Source organism: Fulmarus glacialis, unplaced genomic scaffold (genome assembly GCF_000690835.1).
Source record: "Fulmarus glacialis isolate BGI_N327 unplaced genomic scaffold, ASM69083v1 scaffold3973, whole genome shotgun sequence".
Classification (NCBI taxonomy): domain Eukaryota; kingdom Metazoa; phylum Chordata; class Aves; order Procellariiformes; family Procellariidae; genus Fulmarus; species Fulmarus glacialis.
In genome coordinates this window covers 25,595-50,333 of record NW_009203494.1, presented here as the reverse complement: position 1 = coordinate 50,333, position 24,739 = coordinate 25,595, and the positions used below count along the sequence as shown (strand labels likewise).

General features: G+C 39.0%; 1 protein-coding gene across 1 annotated transcript in view; it reads left to right on the top strand.

Moving 5' to 3' along the window:
• LOC104074505 (rho GTPase-activating protein 8-like) overlaps positions 1-24,739 on the top strand; it is a 57,134-nt gene that overhangs the window by 19,383 nt on the left and 13,012 nt on the right. Inside the window, 4 exon segments of the mRNA XM_009574646.1 lie at positions 916-1,002; positions 4,822-4,920; positions 6,071-6,181; positions 15,892-15,965. Of these exon segments, the coding sequence (XP_009572941.1) occupies positions 916-1,002; positions 4,822-4,920; positions 6,071-6,181; positions 15,892-15,965 (371 nt within the window).

Here is a 24,739-nt window from a genome sequence, read left to right as displayed (position 1 = left end):
CCCCCCCACACCTGGTTTTTATACTGAGCATGATGTCACATGGTATAGAATACTCCATTGGCCAGCTGGGTCCACCACCCCGACTGTGCTCCCCCCAGCAACAGCTAAAGCATCAATGGGCCATCAACGCTCCTTTCACACCAAAACACAACGCACCCCCCAAGCTACTAGGAAGAAAGTTAACTCTGTCCCAGCCGGAACCAGGACAGTTTCTCAATTTCATTTTGCAGTAGCATCGAATAAGAGCAGAGTCTTTTTGTGCAGCCTGGTTTCCATTTCAGTTTCAGCCTACCAGAATCTATTGTTTATGTACCACTATATGACACGGTAGAATCAAGCAATGCTATAAAGGAGAAAGATTTTTGGTTCACACAAAGGGGACCATACAATATAAACCAGCGTGCAGCTGGCTTTACCTTTAGCAATTACTAACAAGACAAGACAAAAGTAGTGGTAAAAATAAAAGATTAGGTGTAAATTTTACATCTGAAAATTTAGAAACTTTCTCCAACCTGAAACTCCTGTAAGCAGAAAATAAAGGGAGATGAAAGAAAGCAGTTTTTTTATATCACAGAATTTTTTATAGACTCTTCGTTCTCTTCTCAATTTTTTTTCAAGTTGCCTAATGTCCCTTCTGTCCCCCTGTTACTAAACCTATGAGACAGCAGACATTGGTTAGGAACGTAATAGTGTTATCTTGGCCTACCATTGTATCATCAAAACTGACCATTTTTTAAAATTGGGGGTTTTTTTTCATTTTACATTCAGTTTCTTCTGAATTAGGTCTTTTTAATGTATTTGAAAAGAATGCTGTATAATGTTCCTGTAATAATACCTCCCATTCAGTTGTAGCTATTCAGTTCTACCGTCTATGATATTCAAAAGTCTTCTAATAATTTCATTTTCTTTTCCTAGGTATAAGAAAAACCTTAAAGCACTCTATGTTGTACATCCAACCAACTTCATAAAAATTCTGTGGAATATCTTTAAACCTCTTATAAGGTACTTGGCAGTTTATTCAACACATTTTCCCATTTAGTTTAAGGATGGTTTGTTCTCCAATAAGTTGCTTTTAAAAAGGCTTGAGGTAAAATATGTCAGATAACAGCACAATAGCCATTTAAATGGTCTTGAACTAATGAGTAAGGTGAGCTTAAGCTTGGGTATGAATAATAGGGTAGAGTTCTTTTCTTTCTAAGAAAAGGGAGTCTCAATTCATAGTAGTTTTACTGGTATGTTAAAGTAAATATCACTTTAAAACATAGTTATTCTGTGGACCATGAATGACTTTTTTGTCCTCTTTGACAGCACTTAGCACAATAGAACTGGGTCTGTGACTGGAGTTACTAGGTGGTATGGTAAAGCAGATAATAAATGGTTAACCTTCGGTCTGATCTCAAGTGCTGAGATGAATAGGAATGATACTACTTGTGTGTTCAAAGTTAATGGGTAAGCCCTGAAGTGCCCATAAAAATTTGAGGTGGAGGGTATAACGGTGAAGGTGGATGTATTTTACTGGTGCATTCTTTTTCTTTGCATGGTAAAAATTGGTGCTATCTACAAGGAACCGGCAACAATGGGCAGATATTGCTAAGTGCTAGGATGGTTGGGCTTTCTTAGTTTCAGCTCCTGAACTTCTGTCGCTTTTGAAGTAATTCTAACATTTTGCAGATTATATTATGAATGTCCTCAAGGCTGAAGGACGAAAACAGCTTATCTTGAGAAGCCATAATGAACCGACTAAAAGTGTCCATTACAGTAACTTGCAGTTGCTTCAATTCTGACTGGTAGAAAGCTAATTAATTAGAACGGGGAAGTTTAACTTCTAGACAGATCAGAACATGTAAGAAACATGTGAAAATAAAAAAGTAATTACAGCGAAAAATCATTCCAGAATATGCTGTTATTGAAACAAGAAGACTGACTATAGATCTTTATTTTAACTGGCAGTAAAATAAGTGCCAGAGATCTGGGATGTAGACCAATGGTGAGAAAAGTGTGACAGAAGCAGGAGGTCCAGTAGTTAATAATACCGCAGGGATGGGGATGGATTTTTTTTTTTTTGTTCCTGATTTGCTGTGGGATGGGTATGGAGAGCTTTCTAGGAAAAAAAAAAAAAACAATAAACCCAGAAAAACTCTTGATGTACATTACAACACTCAGGTGAAACCAACTTCTTTCTCAGAGGCAGCTGAGAGCTCCTTGGGAATAGCTCCAGGCGAGCGGTTTTGGGACACCGATGGTTTTAAGTATGTGCATGTTAATGCACTCAGTGGAGCCACAGCTGGACAGCAGCTGTGCTATTTGACTTAGAGTAATAATTGGCTGCTAATTCTTACAAAAGAAAAGTTTACAGGTACCTGTTCCAAATACTCATTTTCCTTGGATCTTGCTATGTCTGTGTAAATAAGATTAATACTTTTTTTTCTTGGAACAATATGATACACTGGCAATTAAATCCTTGTTTACTTTGGATGTGAAAATGGGTGATCCTGATAAGCTTAAGCATTCATACGTAGCATAGAAAATTCAAACCAGGTCTTGTTATCTTAGATTCATCATCATCTTGACCTTCTGAACACCCTGCTTTCATCAGGATTGGCTGTTCTTGTTTGTGCTTGACTTTTACGAATGTGTACCTGGATGCTTGCTTTGACTAATTTAGCAACGCAATACTCTCTGTTGTTAAAATATGTGACCAACAGAAACAAAAATATTTGCACACTGGCACTGACAAAATAATTCAAAGTATGAGTAAACTCTGAAAAGGTCAATAAGCCAGAAGGCAGGAATTAGCTGAAGCTAGGAAAAAACCCTCTTTACTGCTTAAAATGGTTTAATTACCGAATGCTCACTTGCATTTGTTGTTTAGGTTGACTCAGCTTTGGGTTTGTCAAGTAAAGGAAAATGTAAGAATATAATTTTAAAACTGAAGTATGAAAGTGCCCATGTACAATTTGACTAAATTGTACTCTCATTGAATACTAAAACCTATTAACATTGTTAATTTACTAGAATAGTACAATTTAAAATTTTTTCACAGTACCTTTTCCTCCCAGTTTAGAAATAACCTTATCGTAGCAGATCATGCTTTTAAGTGTCAATATTAAACCGAAGTTCACAAAAAGAAGGGAGAAAAATCCTCTGGACTTTCTGTTTCCTAGCTTTGCTGAATTATAGCCCAGACTTGTTTTTAGATAGTGTTTCCAATAAAAATCGCAGATGTAAAATAAATTTCATTATCAAGAAACATGTATTTGTTTTTCAGAGGTCTGTTAGTACATTTGGTACCTGTTAGTACATGGCCAAAGTACTTTTACATGAACAATGTGTTTGCTAAGAACTGGACAAATGACAGAATTATTAGGGTGAAGAACAAAAGTAGTAAGTATTTTAGCATACTTGTTTTAGAAAGTATTTAAGAAAATGTAAATACTTGAAATTTTTCAAGCTCCAGGAGTTGATTGATCTCCTTTCCAGTCCCAAAAGAGATAAGCAAGAAGGTAATGTCTTAAGTCACATATACTTTTTTCCAAACTGCAAAAAAACTGAAGAGCAGCACATTTCTGTGTGTGAGCTAACAGAAGCCACCCACCTGTTATCAAAATAATATATATTTAGGTGGTGGTGGTGATGTGGCATTTTTAAGGAACAGCAATAATTCTGAATTGCCCACAGCTTAGTTACAAATTATGTGTTCTGTAACATGTTCTGTATTACCAGAGGTGATTAGTTATAGAGAATTCTGTGCTAGCCCACGGCTTAGGTAAGATGTTGAAATCACAGGCTGTTTTGGATAAAAGACACGCGGAAGAGCTCTGAAGTTGTACATGCAGAGACTGATATCCGTCAGTGTCCCAAAACTGCTTGCCTGTTAGCAAAATTTAGCTCATTTCAATTAAAAGCTTCTAAAATGCTGAAGTGACTTCTATTCGTACCGTCTCCCACTAGAGGGAGTGTGTGTATGTGTATTGGACAATCCAGGGATAAATTCATTAATGCGAGAAAATTTTTCTCCAATTTTACTATCAAAGTAAGTTGAAGCAAAGTACACTTTTTATCATAAACACCTATTATTTTGCTTGACACTTCATTACAGGACATGTATTTTGTATTGTGGAAAAATACGAAATTATTTTAGACTATGTGTATAAATGTGTCACTGAACCTTATTTGAACACCTCAGCCTGTAAGTAGTATATTCTGGCTGAAACTAGTGATACTTGGTGCTTCAAATTTGGAAATTTCTTTTGTGCAACTCCTAGACAAACCTTATTATTCAGGATGTTTCCTAGAAGCTATCCAGCCCTTTTCAAAATAGATAAAGCTGGTGGCCCAACACTTCAAGGGTATACACTATGCATGCTTTGAAAATTTCGCCTGTCGCTTACTACTTTATAGTTTGTGTCTACAGCCCTGTTATTTTGTCTTTTGGCAGGGAGGAATACCTAAATAACACAAACATGTTGTTCTGTTGGCTGTGTAACATTTTCTCCACAGTTAATAGTTCTTTTAGTGAGCTTTCTAATGCTGTGTGAAAGCTGTTTTTCAATGGCTTTTAAAGCAGTGTTTTTCATATCTATGCAAATCACAAAACATTCAGATGGAAGTCAGTTATTTTTATTCAAATCAGACTCTCAGGCATGCACTGTATATGTTTGATCATATGAAATGAAATACATCTTATGTCTCCTGCTGCTTCAATTACAGTCTATTTTTGAGTTGCATCAGCACTTACATTTTTGTAATAGAAACTAAACCCTTCATAAATGTTCCTCCCATGCTGATTTTTATACTTCTTTGTGATGTTTTTTTTTTTAGCCATAAGTTTGGGAAAAAAATCACCTACTTGAACTATTTAAGTGACCTGAGAGAGCATCTGAAATATGATCAGCTACATATCCCCCAAGAAGTCATCCGGTACGTGGCAAGTTTAAAATACCTCAAGTTGTCTCATCTTCTCTCAGGTAGAGTTGCATCCTGTTCACTGTATTCCAAGCAGAATCTAATCCTATTTCTTCAACGATTAAAAGACTAATTTACCTATTTGTGCTTGGTTGGATTTAATTCTGAAAGCTGCATTGCCATTAAAGACATGCTGAAGTGCGTCAGGTGTTTAGAGAAGAGAACGCTATATAGTTTTCTACAGATTTGGAACATCTCCATCTCAGTTGTGGAGCGTTTTCTATGTATAATTGCAGCTTCTGTGTGAATATTAGCAAAACCAATCCATATGTCATTACTGCTTATGAGTATCACGTAATGTCCATGGGCAAAAATGTAACCCTGACCTCTTTGCTTGCATGTTTTAACAGATTAAGTGACTTCCTTTTGCTAAGAGCATTCCCAGTCAGCAAAGTGTTGATTGATTTTAAACTCTATGGATACGTCTATTGTTAGAGGATCCATTACTTTTATATCGTGTGTGTATGTGTGTTAGGGAGGAGTGTTGGTGAGGGGGTGGGAGTGGAAAAGAAAAAGAAATGCATAGGGCTGGAATTGTCAAGTGCCAGTATTAGTATCAATAACAGTCTTTTTGACACAGCACTGTACATGGAAATACTTTGATGTACTGTCAGGAAGTGATTTTATGTCACTGCTGAATGAAAGTAACTGGAAGCTTTGATTATGACTGTTATTGATGCCTGGTGGGTTTTTACACACCTTTTGTGTAAATATGGAATAGCAGAAAATACCTTGCAGCTCTAAGGTTATAAATTAGATTGCATGGTTTGCTAAAGAAAGGGGAGTTGTATTTTGAGTAGCAAATAGGTTTGAATTTTGCTGTTAAATTATAGTGCGTTCCTATTTTTTGGACACATTTATTACTGTACTCCATTGGCTGAAGCAAAAGAGCTCTTCTGTGTCTTGCTTAAGTATTCTACCACAAATACTACTTAAAAATTTCCCTAATGCTTAAATTAAATGCCAGTTTTGTAAGTTCTGTAAGACGTGCAGCATATACACTATTGTCAGGAGATCAGCATTATAAGCAATACTGGTAGCTGTTCATATATATAGTTTGTCAGCCGTGGTGCACAGAAAATCAATGATTTCTTGATTTTTGCAGACATGATGAAAATCTTCGGGGGAAACAGAAGGGAAAACTGCCACCTGTGGTTAAGGTTCCTCCACCACGGCCACCTCTACCTACCCAGCAATTTGGAGTCAGCCTGCAATAGTAAGATTTCTAAAATATGAGATTTCTATACCCTGCAGCCTTCTGTAATGTGCAGACTCACTGAACAGAACATCTGCAAATATTTTGTTTATTATATGTTTAGTTTCTCATTCTTTTTGAAAGCCATGGAACTATGAGGCTAGACAAAGGTTTTATGAATTCAGGACAGGTTTCACACTCCCAGTGACCTGCCTGGTCTTCATGTTTACAATATCTTTGTGGTAGTTAGTGCTAGCATGGCTGCACAACTCTTCTCGCAGTGGACAGAAATTTGCCCATATATGATAGAGCCCTGAGCTAAACTGTTGCTGGTGGATGCTGGCAGTACGGAAGTGTGTTGGAGATATTTAGATGGTGGATAGCAAAGCCAAAACAAAGCTTTAGGCTCCAAAATGGCTGCATAAAGCTAAAATGGATGCTTGAGCCTTTATATATTGTTGTTTTGTTGCTCACATATTGTTCTGATCAGAGTTTTATGAAATGAATAAAATCACTCTCTTCCAGAAATGCCCTGACAGCTGTTTACATAGATTACAGCACTGTATGTGGTATAAAAAATGATTTACTTTACACAAGGAATGGGATGGCAATAGTACTTGCAAGATTCAATTTTGGTAAAAAAAAAAAAAAAACAAACAACAAAAAAACCCGCAAAACCTTCTAGCTTCCTACCCACAGTCATTTTTGTCAGAGAGCTATAGAAAACTATCTTTCTATGGCATCCTTCTCAAAAACAGCCAAGAATATTGTTCACATTCAGCAAAGGCAATTTAGGCTGTCTGATACATGGACATTTGTCGAATCTCCTCCTACCCCAGTCTGCTTTTCTGGTTCTGATGATTCAGCTGTAAATGAGATATAAAATATAATTTTCCCCTGGTTAAATGTTAAGCATTAGTCCTCTCTGGAAGGCCTGAAATTAGAACAATCAATATCTATTGTGTAAGAGCTACTATGACGTTAACTTTTATGATACCTCTTTAGAGTTCACCCAAACACTTGAAACATGGCTAACTCACTTCCCTAATTCAGAGAATATCTTTTAGGTGGGCTGCGCTGGGTCATTAAGAAGGACAATGTTTTATGCCACTACTGCAGTAGTAAAACCAGGACTGTTTTGGGGGGCACACTGTCACTTCCCTCCAGCCCAGCCTGGCTGCTCAAGCAGCTCTGTTGAACTTCTTGCAGGCTTACGTGATCAGACAGCGTGTTGTGTGCCACTCTTACCATCTTCTAGTCGTATTTTATTTCTCTGACTGTGCCTGAGCAGTAAACAGTGTCTTTTGCTGGGCTGCACATGGTGAGGGTGTGGTGGCCACTCTTCCTGGCTCTGCTGCTTTCCAGCTACGTTACCATCAGCAAACCATGTCCTTGCTGCATGCCTTAGCTTTCCCAAGTATAAAAAGGGTGGCTACTTATAAAGAGCTTTTCTGTGGAGGGTCTGTGGGTGGAGAAACACCGAGCAAGGCATTACTATCGCTTTTGACTCAGAGAGTTCCAGCACTGGCGATGGAGGCACTGATGGACGGACGCCCTCCATGTGTGGGTGCAGTTCACAGCACTCGGGTGTCCGAAATGGATGTACACAGGGATATTCATTCCTTCTGTTTGCCCATCCAAATTCCCTCTTGCAGAAGAGACGGTGCTGCATCACCTTGCAAAAATCACAAACAAATAGATACCCTATGACTTCTAACTGAGAAGTAAAGGACTTAATTTAGAATGTGTTTGTGAAGAAAGGTAAAGTTAACCTTTAGGAGAGGGAATGATGTGTGTGGAGAGCTTCTAAAATCTGAACCAAAAAAAAGTATCAACTTTTATCTTGATGAATGAATTGCTTTTGGTAATTCCCTCTCCTTTTATGATCTCTGTAGACTGTAATGGCAAAATGGCAGTGACCTCCCACCTGTCTAGCAAAGAGGCAGGTTTGAAGTCTTCTCCTGGGTGAGGCTCTTCCGTTTTTCTGAAGAGAGCTACAGGGAGACCCTGATTTTATTTTGTATAGGCTTATGGGAATATGTGTGCTGTGTCTTTCATTACAGTTAGTAAAAATTGTACTGTCAGAGATGCTGCTGAGAGAAAGCTACTGTCGTTAAAGGACTGTTTCTCTGTGGAGTCTTTTTCTTTAGTTTAAGAAAAGAAACAATAAGGCCCATAGGCCTGAGGTTTCATCAGATTCAGTACTGCTGGGATGATGATTTTTATTCAGTCAGTAAAAGGTTGGTGAATGGGATTTATCCAAAGCCCTCATAGGTGGCCTAATTTTGATAAGATGTTTGATAATGGTATCCCAATGACTTCTGGCTGTGGAAGGTGGTAAAACCATACCCTTTTGAATGTGTCTCCCTAAAAGCAGCGAGCAATACTGTCTCTGGTAACACTTCCTCATTTAACTTTTTTCTCCGTTTGTATTGGTTAATACATTTGCTTTCCAGAGCTATAATTAAAAACTAGAAGAGCAAAAAGTGCTAAGCGTTGGTTCAAAATGTCATACTTTTGTCCAACAGGCAGGGGGGAAAACCTGTTAGGTTTTGTTAGGACAGCAAAATGAAGCTGAACGAAGTTTCCATCTAGACACTGATAAATGACTGACTCGGACCAGTGCCTCGTCTTGGAGGAATCTGTTAACTCACAAAGACATTTTTAACCTTGTAGAGTCGGATTTTCAAAATGACATAAGGCAACTGGGCATTTAAAAATCGTGGAAGGTCTGTGAGAGCTGGAAATATAATTCTTTGAAATGTAATCTATACTGAATTGGGTTTAATTTATGAGCGAGCTGAAGGGCTTATTATCAGGTTAGTTCAGAACTTTTCTTTCTTATCTTTCTTTCTCCCCATCCACTCAGGATCCAAAACCTGAATTTAAAATGGCTGCATTTGATCTCTTTTAACCCCTCAGTGTCACCCTAAACTCTTTGTGGGGAGCAAAAAACAAACACACACCAAGCTGACTTCATCTTAAGTGTCCATCCAGCTTTATTTACATTTACTTGTCTAGGATTTAAGCGTGTACTTTATGTTAGGAACAGATGTGAAGTGGAAAACCTTCCTCACTGTGAGCTCCTGACTCAATAATTTGGTCTTTGCAGCTAGAACTTGAATCTAATACCAAGTTGTCCTGAAGTTTCCACTGAAACTACGCTAATTCAAATAATAATAAATTAGTTTAGTAAAGGCAGTTAAAACATCCAAAGCTGTCTTATAGGATGTCTTTAGAATAAAGTGTGGGGGACCAAAAAGGATTGGCTGTCTCCTTATTTAATTCTTTATGCCTACATGTACAGAGCAGATTTGCCCAGTTTACCAAGTGACAGTCTTTCCATAGCGTTTCTGATCCCCAGCCTGGATTGCCTGGTTGCCAAATGGCACCTTTAAAGGTTTGAACTCATCTTAAAAACTATGTGAAAATATAAAACACCACCACTGAAACTAATACTCATCTCCATGGGGATACTAGACAGAACAGTCCTCCTGAGGAGGTTTTGTCCACACTTAATTTTTCAGTTATAATTTAATGGGCATACATGCTCGGATTTGGCAAGTACTTAAGAATGTGTAGCACAGAGTGGGTGGGATAGTTTGCACGAGTAGTGTTTATTATGTCCTTCTCTAACTTGCTAATTCAGGCTTCTTATGTGCGGATAGAATGAGGAGAATAACAACCATAATGAGCTAGTTTAAAGGTTTATCAAGCCTCATGTCATGTCTCCAGTAGAGAGCAATAGCAGATGTTAGCAGGGAGCAGTGTTAGAACAGGGCAAGCGTACAGCGATACTTCCTTGGGTATAATGTCCCAGCTTGTAGTGATCAGAGACTGATAGAGAAGAGTACTACAGTACTATGGAAATGACTTTCTGTTACTCACCAGTAGTTATCGCTTTTATAAATGCAGACATTTCAAAGAATGTTCATGCATTGTATTGATATAGCAAGACTATTTTTCTGTTCTTTCAGCAATGCTACCTTCACGCACAAAATGTAGAGCAGCAGTAATTAACTATTCAGAATATATCCTCACTAGTTTGCACTGCGTGTCAGGGTGAAAAATAGGATTTTTATTCTAAAAGCCATTAGTAAAGATGTTACGTTTAAAAAGGCAAGGAAAAATTTGGGGGACCCTCTGCTTATGTTGATCAGCGAAATATAGTTAAAATGCATGAGTGAAGTTTCATAAATTTGCAGCACTTTGAAGGAATTAATAATTGACTATATAGGGCCAAGTGGCATTATTGTCCTCTGCTGTGTGTTCAGCAAGGTCTTATAAACCCCTGTTGCTGCACCCGATTGCCTCTGTAATCAAGGAAGGCTACAGCTGAGCTCCAGCACAGAGCAGAGAGTTGACCTTGACTAGCTATTGACATTGTTCTGTTTTCTCCAATTGGTTTTAAAATCTAAAATCAAATATCTTCTGTGGGAAGAGAGGAAATGTTTTGGTTTTCTATCTATTGCTATGGATGGGGAGGGGGGGCAGAGAAAATGCACAAAATTGCCACCGCTATACAGCTTTTGCTTGTTGAATTGTTATCATAAACATTTCAGGGTGCTTTCCTTTTGGTCGTAATCTTTCCACTTGTGCATGCTGTGCATGCGTGACCGGGGAGGAAGAATGCATTCTAAACCAAATCTCAGCATGTCTCACCAGGGAAAAAATGAAAAGGAGAGGAAAAGCAGAGAGAGAGAGATTGTCAGCCAAGAATACTTAATGACACTTCAGAACAATGTGTAAAGGCCTTTCGTGATAACTGTCCACTGTCTAAATGAGTCATTGGGTATATAACATGTTGCAGTAACTAATCATATATCCTATAGTGAGGAGTACTCATTTTCCCAGGCTACTGTGTTTACCAGAATAGATCCCTCTTGAATCTGACATGTTGCTGCAATACGATTCAAATCTGTGAATCAGTTACAGAAAACTATCCTGTGCACTGAAATGCTCTGTTACGCTCGTCTCTTAAGCAGAAGGAGTGAGAGATCTCTCATTTCAAATTGCCCGTAGTAGTGCCTGATCTCCAATGTCAGTTGGCATTGTCCGTCATAAAGCACAGCTGCTCATCACACCATCCTGAACAAGGCAAGAAAAATGCAGATTACTTGACAGGATCCACAAAGAGAGGATAGAGGTGTAATTTCATTGACCTCTGAGCCAGTCTGATTTACATTAGCTGAAATAATGTCCATATTATTTTCTGTCACCTTAGGCCCAGTAAACTGAACGCTGTGTCCCACATTGTGAAATGCTATGAAAATATGCATCCTAGCTTTCCCCAGTGTTGCAAAAACAGCACAATCCTTTGCATGTGACTTTCAGTGAATATCCTACTCTATTTTAAAATACTATTTATCTTGAGGACCTCTTTCATTGTACTGGGAATGGAACCTTTCCTTCAAGGGAAACAGGAATCCTGTAGAAAATGGTAGAAGTGCAGAAACTGTATCTTTTTTCCTAGAAAAAGAAAAATGATGTGTAGGTTTTATTATGACAAATTATAGCCCAGTTATTTGTCTCACCTCTCTGACAGATAAACTAGTGCTCAGCAGGAGCAAGTGCTGTAAATAATCAGTTTGCTATTTATACACTGAAATGGGAAACACGTTTATGGGTAACAATAATAATTAGAAAACATTTATAAAAAGCTGCTGGGTTGCTATTTGGTGCCTCTGGAGTGAGCAGCTGTAAGAAAGCAAAAACAATCAGTGCAACTTCAGAGAGACTGAGAATGGGTTCCATGAGCTTAAATTGTCAATAATAAAGATGTAACAGCTTCCAAGCAAATTAAAGTCTTGATGATGTTCCCATTTAAGTGAATTAGGCTTTCAACTGATTTTAATAAAAGTTGCCCTAAATGTTTAGGGTACTGATCTGAATACACGAAACAAAATTATTTGACACACAAGGAGTGTGTTATAACTCCTCTATTAGAAAGGCTAAAATAAATGTGGCTGGTTTTTTTTCCCCTTACCTTGATTTGCTGCAGGCTTTTCCTTGCTGGTATCCTGAAAATTGACCTTGGTGCTGACCTCGTCTCCCAGCCCCTTTTCTTGTTTAGTCCCTTACCGGGGGGTATTATTTCACTGGGGATTTCAACTTTGCATGCTGTGCAAAGAACCCCTAGAACTTACTTCCTTGTGTGGTTTATTAGCAAGGCTAGTTTATTAGTGGGGCTGCACAGTCACTGCCTGTTTTGTTCTATGTTGTTGCAGCAGGGTTGTTACACAGCGCTGATCTGCTGTGAGAGAAAATAATTCACACACAGAAGCTGCCTTTCAGAACAGGGTAGGGAATTCAGTGTTCTATGTTTGCGTGGCCCTTTGCTGTGGCCAAATTTTGCAGGGGCTGGTATGAGAGCTCATGGTATTGAAGCAAAGTTACTTACTAATTTTTCCTCTCTAGGGTCTAGGTGGAGGGCAGGGGGAAGGGGAGAACAACCTGGGTCTCAGAGCTGTCTGAGAGCACTGCGCAACTGCTGCATGGTTGTAACACTGACCTGCCGCTCTACAGTGTCACCAGCACATGTGAAACTGCTGTAAGATTGTTGAAACTGCAAGGAGCAGGAGAGACTAAGAGTGGCAGGATACATACCCTGAAAGGGGCTGAGGGGATTTTGCTGCTAGGAGGGATATTTTATGGACGTACCCGATCGTCCCTGTGGGTGAGAAGAGGATGCTGCTCTGAGCACTAGGTCATAAACTTGGTCCTGGTAGCATTTCAAGCCATGGCCTTCTCTAGCCAGTGAGTTTTTCTCATGAAGCACTTATGGCCTCTGGTTTAGCTTTCGTTAAGATGTCTGTGATAATGGGGAAGATTGAGGTTGGACTTGGTCTTACAAGTCAGGTCATAAATCTTTCTTCTGGCCATTATCATGTTACGATACTGCAGAGAATGATTACTCCAGCAAGTCCAGAACTGTTTCATATTGAAATTAATGTTGCCTTGCCAGTGTGTAAGGACAAGAAGTTGTATCATTTCATCCAAAGATCATACTTGCAAGCAGCAGCAAATGATGAGAATTACTAATGTATAAAAGATCATACTTTAGGATTATCTGAATTAAACTCATTCCTTGCTGTTAGTCTTTCTTTCTGCAAGTGCATTACATACACTGTAGAATTTATTTGGTCGAATGTCTAAAATTACCATGTTACGAACATGGTTTTGTGAAACTTGGCTATATTTTTTATCAAAATTCTTACGTCTGTTTACATCAAGGAAAATTCCCCTTTCCTAAACAGTTCCTGTTAGATACAGATACAGCAGTGTCCACAAAGTAGTATTAACCCACACGTAGAGCAGTATTGAATTTTATACACTTTAGATTCTGGTATGGATACTTTGTTGAAACAGAACAGGAAAAACTTGTTCAATGGATTGATTTTTAGTTAAGTTCACAGAAGAGCTATGGGCCTATGTCAACCAAATTTGACAGAGGAGTGGAGCTCTCCCAAATACTACAAGCTTTTAAAAATCATTGGGTGGAAGTAATTCAGTTTTCTGTTGTCTTTGGTCTGCTGGTGCACCAGTTAGTGTTTAGATGGTGATTAATTATGAGCTACTCCTTACCTTATGAGGAAATACGAGGTGAAGAGGGGAGGGAAATGAAAATACTATGTAAGGGAAGTGAGGTTACAGAAGACACAGGGAAATGATCTCGGATTACTGTGGTGAGGAAACAGGTAGGACATTGGATACAAATCCATAGCCGATGAACTTCATTAGTTCTGCAGCTGAAGGAACAATTTGTTTCCTTTCAAACAGCAGGGTGGTCTAGGTATTTGAAATACCTAGAAGGAGCTCTGGGAGCTGGATTAACAAGTTTGTTGCAATCATGTAACAAGTTGTATTGTTCTATATAGCACAACTGTATGTCACTATAGGGAAGTGACATGCAAAATATGAAAGAGGGGAAAAATAGGAAAGAGGAAGAGTAGGACTGGGTGGGCAACAGAACTGTAACTGGAAGAAATGGCACTGGTGGCTCAGCATTGTGTCCCTGTGGTGATGAATGAGATAAAAATGTTTGATGGCTGAATGACCGAATAGCATGAAGTATATTCCCCTGTCAGTTTATGAGTACGAGAGGCAAAACCACAGGGTGATTCAGTACCTAAGTCAGGATCCTGCTCTGAGTCTTCCCGTTGGAGGAACACCCCCACCGCCCCCATATGTGAAGCTGGGGGTGACTGAACTCCTTAAGCTTGGAGGTCCAAAATTAACCAGTCTACATACCCTCTTCTAACTCCCTTCACAGGTATAGGGAAAACAAACACGAGGAGGAGGGGAGGATTTGACAATTTCCCTACCCCTCCATGATTTTAAAGTAGTTTTTATGTGTAGTTCAAACACAAAATATAATACTGGATTGCTGATTCCATGCAACAATGTTACAGAAGTTCTATCAAATACAGCCCAGTTACTATCAGTTGTTTTATATTAATAAAGTAATAAGCAAACCTAGACAGAAAGAGAAGAAATCACAGTACTTGGAAAAGAAAAAGAGCCTAAGAATTATTCTCCTCTGCAGGTGCAACCTCAGCTAGCAGCACTAGGTTAAGGCTATGTTACATGTTGTATAAACATCTTGCCTTTTCTGTGGATGAGCTGCAGCATTTGCAGCCTCTCATGATACAGTCAGAGATCTCTGTGCTGTTTTGTGCTGGTGCTTTAGAGTTTGTCAGTAAAGCTGGTCACCTTTTAAATATCAAATATGAAATTGTACATATAAATATATATTAAGTCTACTTTAAAATCTGAGGTTGGTCCTTTGTTTTGTTGTTGATTACTATAAAAATGTAGCAGAATACTCAGCAGATACTGACCTCCTCTTTTATTATACTTTTTAAACTGCCAAAGACTTTTTTTTTTTTAAATAAAGAAGATAATTGCTGAATTTTCTGTGCTGCGTAGATCAAGAAAACGCTATGTTCGATTTTTTGCCTCAACTGTTCACTCATGAAAGAGAAAGAAATCTCATTTCATGGGAATCATTCAAAGCGTTAATAATCTCGCTGCATCACTTTGCCTTCAAAATAAATAGTACAATATCCTTTTAATTATACATACACTGTGGCTTAAAAAGAGACAAACGACAAAGAAAAATCTGCATGATAAAAGGCTCCTAAACTTGCAGCATCCCTTGATCAAGACTTACTATGAAGCACTCGCTGCAAACTCCTTCCTCACCTGCCTCTAAGCTGCCTTGAAACCCCGTTACACCAACGGCGTCCAACCAAATCCAACCAGAGCCACCGCCACTGCCATCACCGCATCACGGTTAAATGCGGCCCTGCTGGGGCATGCCAAGCGAGGGGAGCAAAACTAGAGCAAAGTCAATCTCAAGTAGGGGCAAAGTTAGCCTGGAACATCATTCTGCTGGTCTGTCCTTGTCTCCCCTTCAGTACAGCAAATAGCACTTACTTACTGCTTGGCGCCGTTGCAGTTATACAGCTTTTCCACCAAGAAGAAAGTGGTTAGGAATGGCTCTTTGAATAGAAGTCCAAGTCACTTGTTTCAATGGCTCGTTCAGCGTCTGTTAGAGTTGTGGAGGACTCTTGTGTTTGGTGCAGGCTCTCAATTTGTGGAATTGAATGTACACTTTCAGATTTCTCTCAGGTTTTTGCTGAGGCTGTTCTGTCTTGGTTTTGACTCTTTGTCTATAAATGCCATTTAAAGGCTGTTACTTTTTCTTCTTTTTTTTTTTTCCCCAACAGTATCAAGAACAAAAATAAAGGCGAACTAATCCCCCCAGTAATGAAGGAAACTATATCCTACCTAAAAAGAAAAGGTGAGTTTTGTGTCAAAAAAGGATGTCTCTTTCAGAACAAGGACGATAGTATGAAACTATGTAACGCAGTGCCTGATTCAGCAAAGTTTACAGCTGCACAAGATATGTTTATGTCCTGAAAGCTTGAGTGGCAATTGGGCAGTGCCTTGAGAGCTTTGATGGATAGGGAATGCTTGTTATCAGATTATTGTCCCACTATGAAAAAAAACCCAAAAACTTTTTGCCCTTAGGATTAATTAGGGAATAGCAAATGAGAGAAGATGTCCTGAAATACACATTGTCAACCCATATTGTATTGTTGGTTTTAAGTAGAACTCCCAGAAAAAATCAATGAGAAGTTCTGTTTTTATAGAACCAGTGGCCATAAAAAGTCGTTGAAAATGTGTTTTGCAGGAGTCAGCCTGAAGTCCTCCATTCACAAAATATTTCTACTGGCATTTACGGTCCCTTTGACTGCAGTTCATGTTTATAGTTACGTTATATAGGGATATGGATTATAAAGACCCATATCTAAAATGGGAGCATTCAAATCTGAGTTCCCTATATCGCCTTCATGTACAGGGCAAAGAGAGGGTAGACTTTGAACCGCTTGCTATACCACTGAGCTCCCCAGTGCCTACCTGACCAACATAAAGGACCAAATATCAAGTGCATTCTGTAGGGTAGGTGCACTGTGTTCCCTACAAAGGGACAAAGGCACATTCAGGGAGAAAGTCAGAGATAAGGCTGTAGTCTTGAAATTCGTTTTCCCAGTGTAATGTGATTTTACATTTTGATCCCTGATTTTTAAGGCAATCAGAGCAATATTTCCATAGCCCTTTGTGCTCCAAGGCCTCAGAGTTTCACGAATGTTTGCTAAATCTTACAGTGCTAAATCTTACAGTACTAAATCTATAGCCTAGGTACATTTATCTTACAGGTGACAAAACAGAAACAGAGCATAACACAGTTATGTGACTGGCACAACATTACGCAGCGGTAGCACTGGGAACGATTCCTAAGATCCTTGAAAGAAGGGTGTGAATTTTTAATAGGTGTGTCGAGTGAAGAAAATCAAAATGTGTTTGGTTCAGTTGTTTCCTTCTTTTTTTTTTTTTTTTTTTAAAATATCACTGGCATTTGATATGCCATTAAGTTTGGTTAATGTTTGAACAAATTTCGAGGATCAGCGTGATTTTTGTTAAGACAAAAAACAGACTCAGATCTCTATATTGCTGTTAAATGAGTTTTATCTGAGATTTTCCTCATTTAAAGAACTATCTGTATTGACAGCACACAAATAATACAAAATACAAATTTTGAGTAAATTGTATTCTTCTGTAGACAGGCTCACCCAAAACCTATATCCCACAATATTCCTAATTCTTAATTTGCATCCTTGAGCTGTCATTCTGAACAAGGTAAATTTTGCTTTCAGTATTCAAATAGTATGCATCATTGATCTCTGTTAATTTTAACTATTGCCACTAGGGTTTGGTCTGAGTTTGAGTTTATTTGAACCCTAAGTGAGAAATTTCAAACTTTTTAAAAACTTGTACTGAACAGGCTTCACATTTGTGAAGACAAAGGTGGGGTGCGCAAGAAAAACGTTGCTTCTCAGCTTTATTGCTGATTCTCAAGAGAAATCCTGGTTTCATTTAAATCAGTGCAAGATCATACCGATCTAAATGAGGGCAGACTAGACACTTAGTGTCTTGCCCTCATTGCTAGGCTATGCTCCTTCATATTTTAGCTTACCCCATGGTAAATAAGAACATTAAATAACTGCCCATTTTATTTTTGTTTGGGTTTCGTACCTTGAGTGAAGCTGATTAATGATATGCATAGGAGAATGAGAGAGAGATCCACTGCAGTGGATACCTGCTTACAGTTTGCAAGCAGTGGAGCATAGCATCTATAGGGGTGCTTGTGTACAGAACAGCTAGCTCCTCGCCTCTTGAAATTGCTGATTTATCTTCAAAATACCTGCAGTAGCCAAGGCCAAGTACTGGAGTGGGGCCAGTTCTGCTATTAAAGGTATCTACTGATCTGCAGTAGATGAAGAGTTCCTAATAGACTTCATTGAAGGTCTCTTGGTCCAAATTCAGGATTTCCACTCAAGCCCATAAAGCTGTTTGGATGTGCTGTTTCCAGACTGGTGCTAATGACGAAAACTTTGCAGGTGTAGCTTGTATCAAATATTATGGTTGGATACAGAGAATGTAAATAGTTCACTACTAAGAACGTTGAAGGCAAGTGACTGGCAGCTTGAGACAATCCCTGTAATTATAATTGTAAGTGGATAATTAGAGCTTGTGTAGTGTATCAGTGCATACCCCATCTGCAGATGAAAGCCAGACTTTTTCGTGTTTTAAATTGTTATGAAACAATCATCCTTACATATATTTAGCTTATCTTAATAGGCAAATACCTCTTCCTCACCAATCACAGGAGTCAAGAGAGCTAAAATGAGGATAAATGCGCACTAACATCATTACTTCTCCCAGCTGTTATTATTTAGAAATTGAGTGAAAATTTAGTCACTAAAATGTTAATTGGTTTAAACTTTTGGCTGTGCTGGGGAGGAAGGCTTTGCATATCTGGCACTTCCTTGGACCTATTTAAAGATTTTAAAGAAACAGGAGGTTTATGGCCATCATTATATTGTGCTGGTGACCAGGAACTAGTAATTCTTGCACTGATTTGACACAAAACCTCCTCCATGTCTTGCTTTTGTTCTCTCTGGGTGTTTTGTCTCATCACTATTGCAGCAGTCCCATACTCTTCCCTCTCACCAATTGCTGAGTCTAGCTCAGATACCCACAGTTTTCTGCAGCAGCAACGCCAACTGCGCTGTACAGGGAAAAAAGGCAAGTTTTAGTTCTCATGGTTGTGCTAAAAGAAAGGGTTGGCTCAACCTTGTCATTGCAGAATTTCTCCTAGATGAAATGTTTGTTATTCTGAAAGCAGTAATCCTTGGGTTTTCTCCAAACTTCATCCTTTTTGGCTAAAAGCTCGTCTGTTCAGTGCAGTATCAGCACAGTTTGTAAAGCATAGTCTCTGAGGAAATGTGATGATAGTTCTGAACGAAGCCCTTGTCCTACTTTATGCATCTCTGCAAGTCAGCGGTGTGGTAATGCTGGCCACTGATACGTAGTCCAGCCATGCACTTGCTAGCCGGACTATCTCATTTTTCCCCCAGCTCTCTGTCCTTCTGTGCCCCCAGGAAGGAAGGGCATGGGCTCTGTCAGCGTTGATATTTTGCAACCAAGCCCAGGTTTGCTCAGAGCTGTCATATTCCCAATCATAAGGAGATCTCCACAAACCAGATTTCTAAGGAGAGATGGCTTGTCAGATAGAGTGTTTTCTGACATTCTCAGCCAGCTGATGCTTGAAAGCCAAGTACCTGCCATGCCGAGGCTGTTAAGCAGTAGGTGATAGACATACATTTTTTTGCACTTGATTATAAGTGTGCAGGTATCTGTTGTACCTGCTGTCTGCTATGATTTTAACTCTTTCTCTAAATCTGGAATATCTCAATTCTGCCATCAGCTTCTACGAGTGTCGGTTCCTGTGCTGACAGCCCTGGGAGGCTGACTGGCAGCGTTCTTTGCACTCCAGACGTGGCCGTGAGCACAGCGAGAGCTTCAGTTCATCTTCCGGAAGTGACAAAAATTCGCTGTCATTACCCTATTCCATTTGATTTTGGCATAGTTTCCAGCCTCGAAGAATTAGCAGGGAGTGGGGTTTGTTTTTTGCCCTATGTGCAGTATTTCCCATTCTTTCTTCCCATTGCTACATTTTTACATCTATGTACCTGAAATCAGTTTCTGAAACTCTGATTTAGGTTACAAAAGCTGCTGCAAAATCATGCTTCATCAACAGGGTTAAGATGAAACATCAGAGACCCTCTGATGTCCGTTAAGTCCATTCTGTACTGCTCAGGCTCTTACTTCTTGAACAGATGTGATGAGGGAGCTGTGGTGGTATTCAAACTAGGCACCAGCCTGTAGTAGTATGCTACCAGGCTAAGGAAACTTTCCGTCTCTAAAGTTCGCCCAGCCTTTTTCGTCTTAATGACTCTGATCCCTTTGACAGATTGCTTCATGTCACATTTTTCCTCCTTGATGTTTAAATTTTCTGCCTCAGTTTCAGACAACACTGTTGGCAGAAGTGTTCTTCCCAGTGAGAAGACATCCTCATCTGTACAAATGAGCCAAAACTCCCCTTCTTGTACCGAGTTATTGAGTGGGCTCTGACAGCAGCAAGCCTGTCCTCATCCCCAACAGCCAAATTAGCGTTATGACAGTGTGTGTGGGTTTCTTCCTCATATATTTATCCGACTCCATATTTAGGTAGCTGTTTCTGAGCAAGATGACTCTCACTAGATCCAGTTAGTAAGTCACCCAGTACCTTAACAGGACTAAAGAATCTACTCTAAGCAGAGATTCCTCTACATCTGTTTGTATTATATAAACAAGATCTATTATGGCTGATGCCTCAGACACTATTACAATAAACACAATAAACAAAGTTTTCTTAATTTCTGTAATAATTTTCATGTTATTTTTTCAACAAAGGAAGAGAAAGTAGCTATTACACCACTTTCATTCTAGCTCCACTTTAGAGTGAAAAACGTTTTTAAAGTTTTTAATACTGAGTTTTAAAAATGCTTAATTTCAGTTCCTGCTAACCTTCACAGGGAAGAATTGGTTTCTTAAATGTGTTCTGAGTATCTGAGAAAATCATCAGCTCATTAAGACTAAGCCTCAGAGTTCATCTTCTGGACCAAACCAGAGAAGTGCTCTTAATTTCAGAAGTAAGGTGTCTGTATCATCCTGAACCCAACTAATGATTTAATCAGGCCAAAGAGGAAGGGTAGATTTAACACAGCACATTTGTGACTAGATCTTCATAGTAGCCAGCAAACCAGAGGACATTTTTTTCTATGCTCAGCCTCAAAACCACAACCTGATCATCTGTCTAGTTTATAAATGCAAGGCTTGACTTGCATTTGCACTAAATAAGATTTTTTTTTCTTTTTTTTTTTTTTGTATGTGTACTACCTTATCTCTACCATGCGGTGAGAAATTACCTTGCTTAATTAAATATTCACTCTCTTGTCAGAACAATTCCTAAGTGTTTCTAACCTGGTGTCATTCCTTTGGTGGTAATGATCTTGATGCTTGCTCACAGGCCCTTTTCTCCAAAAAGCCCAGCTTATGCCACAGGGTAGTAATTTTCTTTCTCTGCTTAATATGTCCCCACATGTCCCCAGCAACCTATTTTGTGCTGAAGTGAGACTGTAAATGGGAGCTGTCACTTCTAACCAACCATTTTGGTAACCAGGGATATAAGTAATGCCATGCTATGGAGGATGCATCTTCGTGTGTATGGCTTCCGTAATGCTCAGGGAGGGGGTTGTGCGGGTGGCTGAAGCTGCTGGTGCTGCCCACCCCGACCCGGCAGGGCAGAGAGGGGCCCGCTCGCTTCAGAGCTGCCCAGCCTCTGAGGCAGTTTTACCCATCGTAGGCTTTAGGATTCAGAAATGCACTTCTGCCTTTAAACTCTAATAAGATGTCACAGCAGAAGTTCCCTTTCGTGTCTTTTACTTACATGTCTGTTTTTCTAGAAAAGCAGGTTGCAGACTGGATATAAGGTTTTTTTTCAAATTAAAAGCTAGCTGGTGTGTGGCTGGTGGTTTTGGTGTTTGTTTACGTCAGTATTAGTACAATTCACCATGCTCTCTTAGTTTTTAAACTCTGACCCGCAGTTTGAGTGTACTAACTGATACACACTAAAAATAAAACTGCATGGCAAAATCCATATTTTGTTTGCAAACCCCCCAACATATGGAGGTCAGGCGACAACTTTTAAGGGAATTTTTATTTGATTCATTATGGTGGGTATAAACTGCACTGTTCAGACCTGCATGAAGATGTCAAATAAGTTACAAAGGGCAGGAATGTTGCTCAAGCCTATCTCAAATATTAATACACTGTCATTTGTCTTGGTCTTATGCAAAATAGCAATTTGAAATATATAGGTAGGATTATCATTGTTAATGTATTTTATGTTTTAGAGGGTATCCCCAAAGGTATAAATGACATGCTTGTCCGTATTTTAAACAATTTAAAACTAAAGCTAACCTGCCGGGATTATTACTAAAATTTCCAAAATTTGGTAACATTTGTATTCTATAGAATGGCCATATAAGGAAACAGGTACAAAAAAAGTGCGTAGAGAACTGATTACTAAAGAGACCATGTGAGATCAGCAGCAGCTCAGAAGTGATGGAACAATAAACTCACGGTGAAGGAATCACACTACAGAATTATAAAGCAGAAAAGATAACTGTCCCCTATAGGAAAATTACCTCGCAGTGGCTCCTGTTGCCAAGTCTTTCTCTCTTACCTCATCTTTTTTGTTGACTGGAAGTGCTTTGCAGCACAAAGTTTTTGTTCGACGTTGTCTCACGGTACCACAGGAGAGTCCTGGGCGATGACTAAGACTTCTAAATGAAATGGTAATAACCATGCTATAGAAGTTTAATGATAAAGTAATAAATGTCCTATGGTATGATTATAATGACAACTAAAGCTGTCCTTTATCTGTTCAATAGCAGAAGCAGTGGTAAACAGTGATTAATCTTTCTGCCTCATCCCCTCCATGAAGCACAACAAATCTTGCTGATGGAGAAAGTTTTGGTTCCATTTTTTAATGTGAATGAATACATCCTGGTGGTGATAGTCAGAATGGGTAGAGATGGATGGTTATGCATTCTGAATACATTGGGATTGCTGCAGCTTAGCGAGTTTGCCTGCTGGCCTCCATTTCTTGTGATCAATCAAATATCTTTTAAAAATGCAACACCGGGAAAGCTTGACATTGGCCATATAAACATTTCTGAGTTCTTCGCTCTTTTGTTTTCATGTGAATGTTTTTACCTAGGGTTCATGGAGATGAGATAAATCCCAAGACTGGTTCGTGTGCCATCAAATAAAAATGAACCTTGTAATAAGCACAGTTTGTGTTTTTGGTGCTCAGGCATTGTAAATAAATTATGTTCAGAGGTGCCAAGTGTAAACTGAGAATATTCATTCATAAATCCAAAGGCTAGAGATTATGCCATTCAAAACTGCAAAGACACAAATACACTTTGGCTTCTGTGGAAGATGCACAGTTCTACATCCTTGCTGCTGCTGCTCAGCTTTTCAGCAGGGCTGGAACTGTCCCTTCTCTTCCCCTCTGCCCTTGATCTGCTGTGCACTTTCTTGCAGTGCAAATCATCTTTACAAACTGCAGACATCACGCTCACTTGTTCTGTATTCATTGCACAGAGTACAAGGGAAAGGAAGGCTGTGCAATCTCCTCCTTGAACCTGTACTGTATTCTAGCTTTAAAAAAAAATCTCGAATTTTTCTTAAGCATAAAAATTCACAATTTCCGCCACCTTGGGCATTTAAGATGTTACGTTGAAGATGGCCAATTAAAATATGCTATAAACTCATCAGTCCTCATATTAGAAATAAATTAGTTCTAATTTTTAAAATGGAATCATACTAGAATTAGGTAATCTGCAAGAAGATGTCCAAATCAGTTGTATTAATGAGAATGAAAACCGCTTACAAATCAGGATGGACACTTCCTGAGACTTGGCAGAACCCCAGTCAAAAGAAACATTTCCAAACTCAATTTGGGACAGAAGGAATTCAGATGCTCACTCTTTGCTATTTCTCTTCTGAAAGCAGACAAATTAACAAAGGTTTTTGATGCCAGCAACCCTCAAATCAAGGATGATTGAAAGAAAAAGAATGTAATTTTCTCATCTCTCTTTCTTTGACAAGTTTGCAGCAATGTGACAGCATGTGTTGCTTTAATTTATCTTTATCAGTTTTGATTTTTCTGTGTCTTTCCCGTGGGACAGCTGATCGGGGGAGTAGAAGGGGGTTAAGTATTTTTAGCAACAGTTTATTAATTCGGAGTGTGGCACAGTTGTGTCATTGCACTGTGAAATTTTGTCTACTGTGGTAAAAGCCATCTTATTTCACTGTGCAATGAAGTGCCTGCCTGTTTTCATTTATGATTACTGACATTTAAATAATTAGTCAGTTAAATTCTCAATCGCAGAATCACTTTTCGTTGAATACAGATGGCTCCTTCACTAGTCACATACTAAGTTTTTCTGTATAGCACTTAATATTTAAATAAAATTTCACTCTTTTTGGTCTGGAGAGTTAAGTGCAGAGTAGCAAAAGTCCACTGATCTCTATATCTATCTATCTATATTTTTTTGGTGAGGGGCAGGGAGCAGTTTATGCTGAGTTATCTCAATAGAGGCTCTGCATTGATAGAATATGTGAGTGACATGCAGCTGCATGTTTATCAGAACTGGAAAGCCCAGGCTAGCTGCTCGTGTCAGTCAACCCCTTGCAGTGTTTTGGCAAGCGCTGCTGCTCCAGGGTTGGTATTCTCTATGGACTGTGTTACCCATGCTATTAATGGCAAAATAGTTCAACTTGTGCACAAAAAAACCCAAAATTCTCATTAAAGAGACAGCTGACATGAGTCATGCTGTAAGCGGGATTTGATTGAAGAAAGCTACTAATAAAAATGAAATAGGCTACTTCAAAATTATTTTTTTAAAAGGACAAAAATGAATGCTTTGAGCTGCAATGACCAGGATTGTCTTCAGCCAATTTTGTTTCCTCATCCTGTAACTCTAGTGGCTCTGGCACATATTTTCTCTGCAAAAAGAAGATAGAGTGATTAATTTTATTTTAGTGTTGGCACCT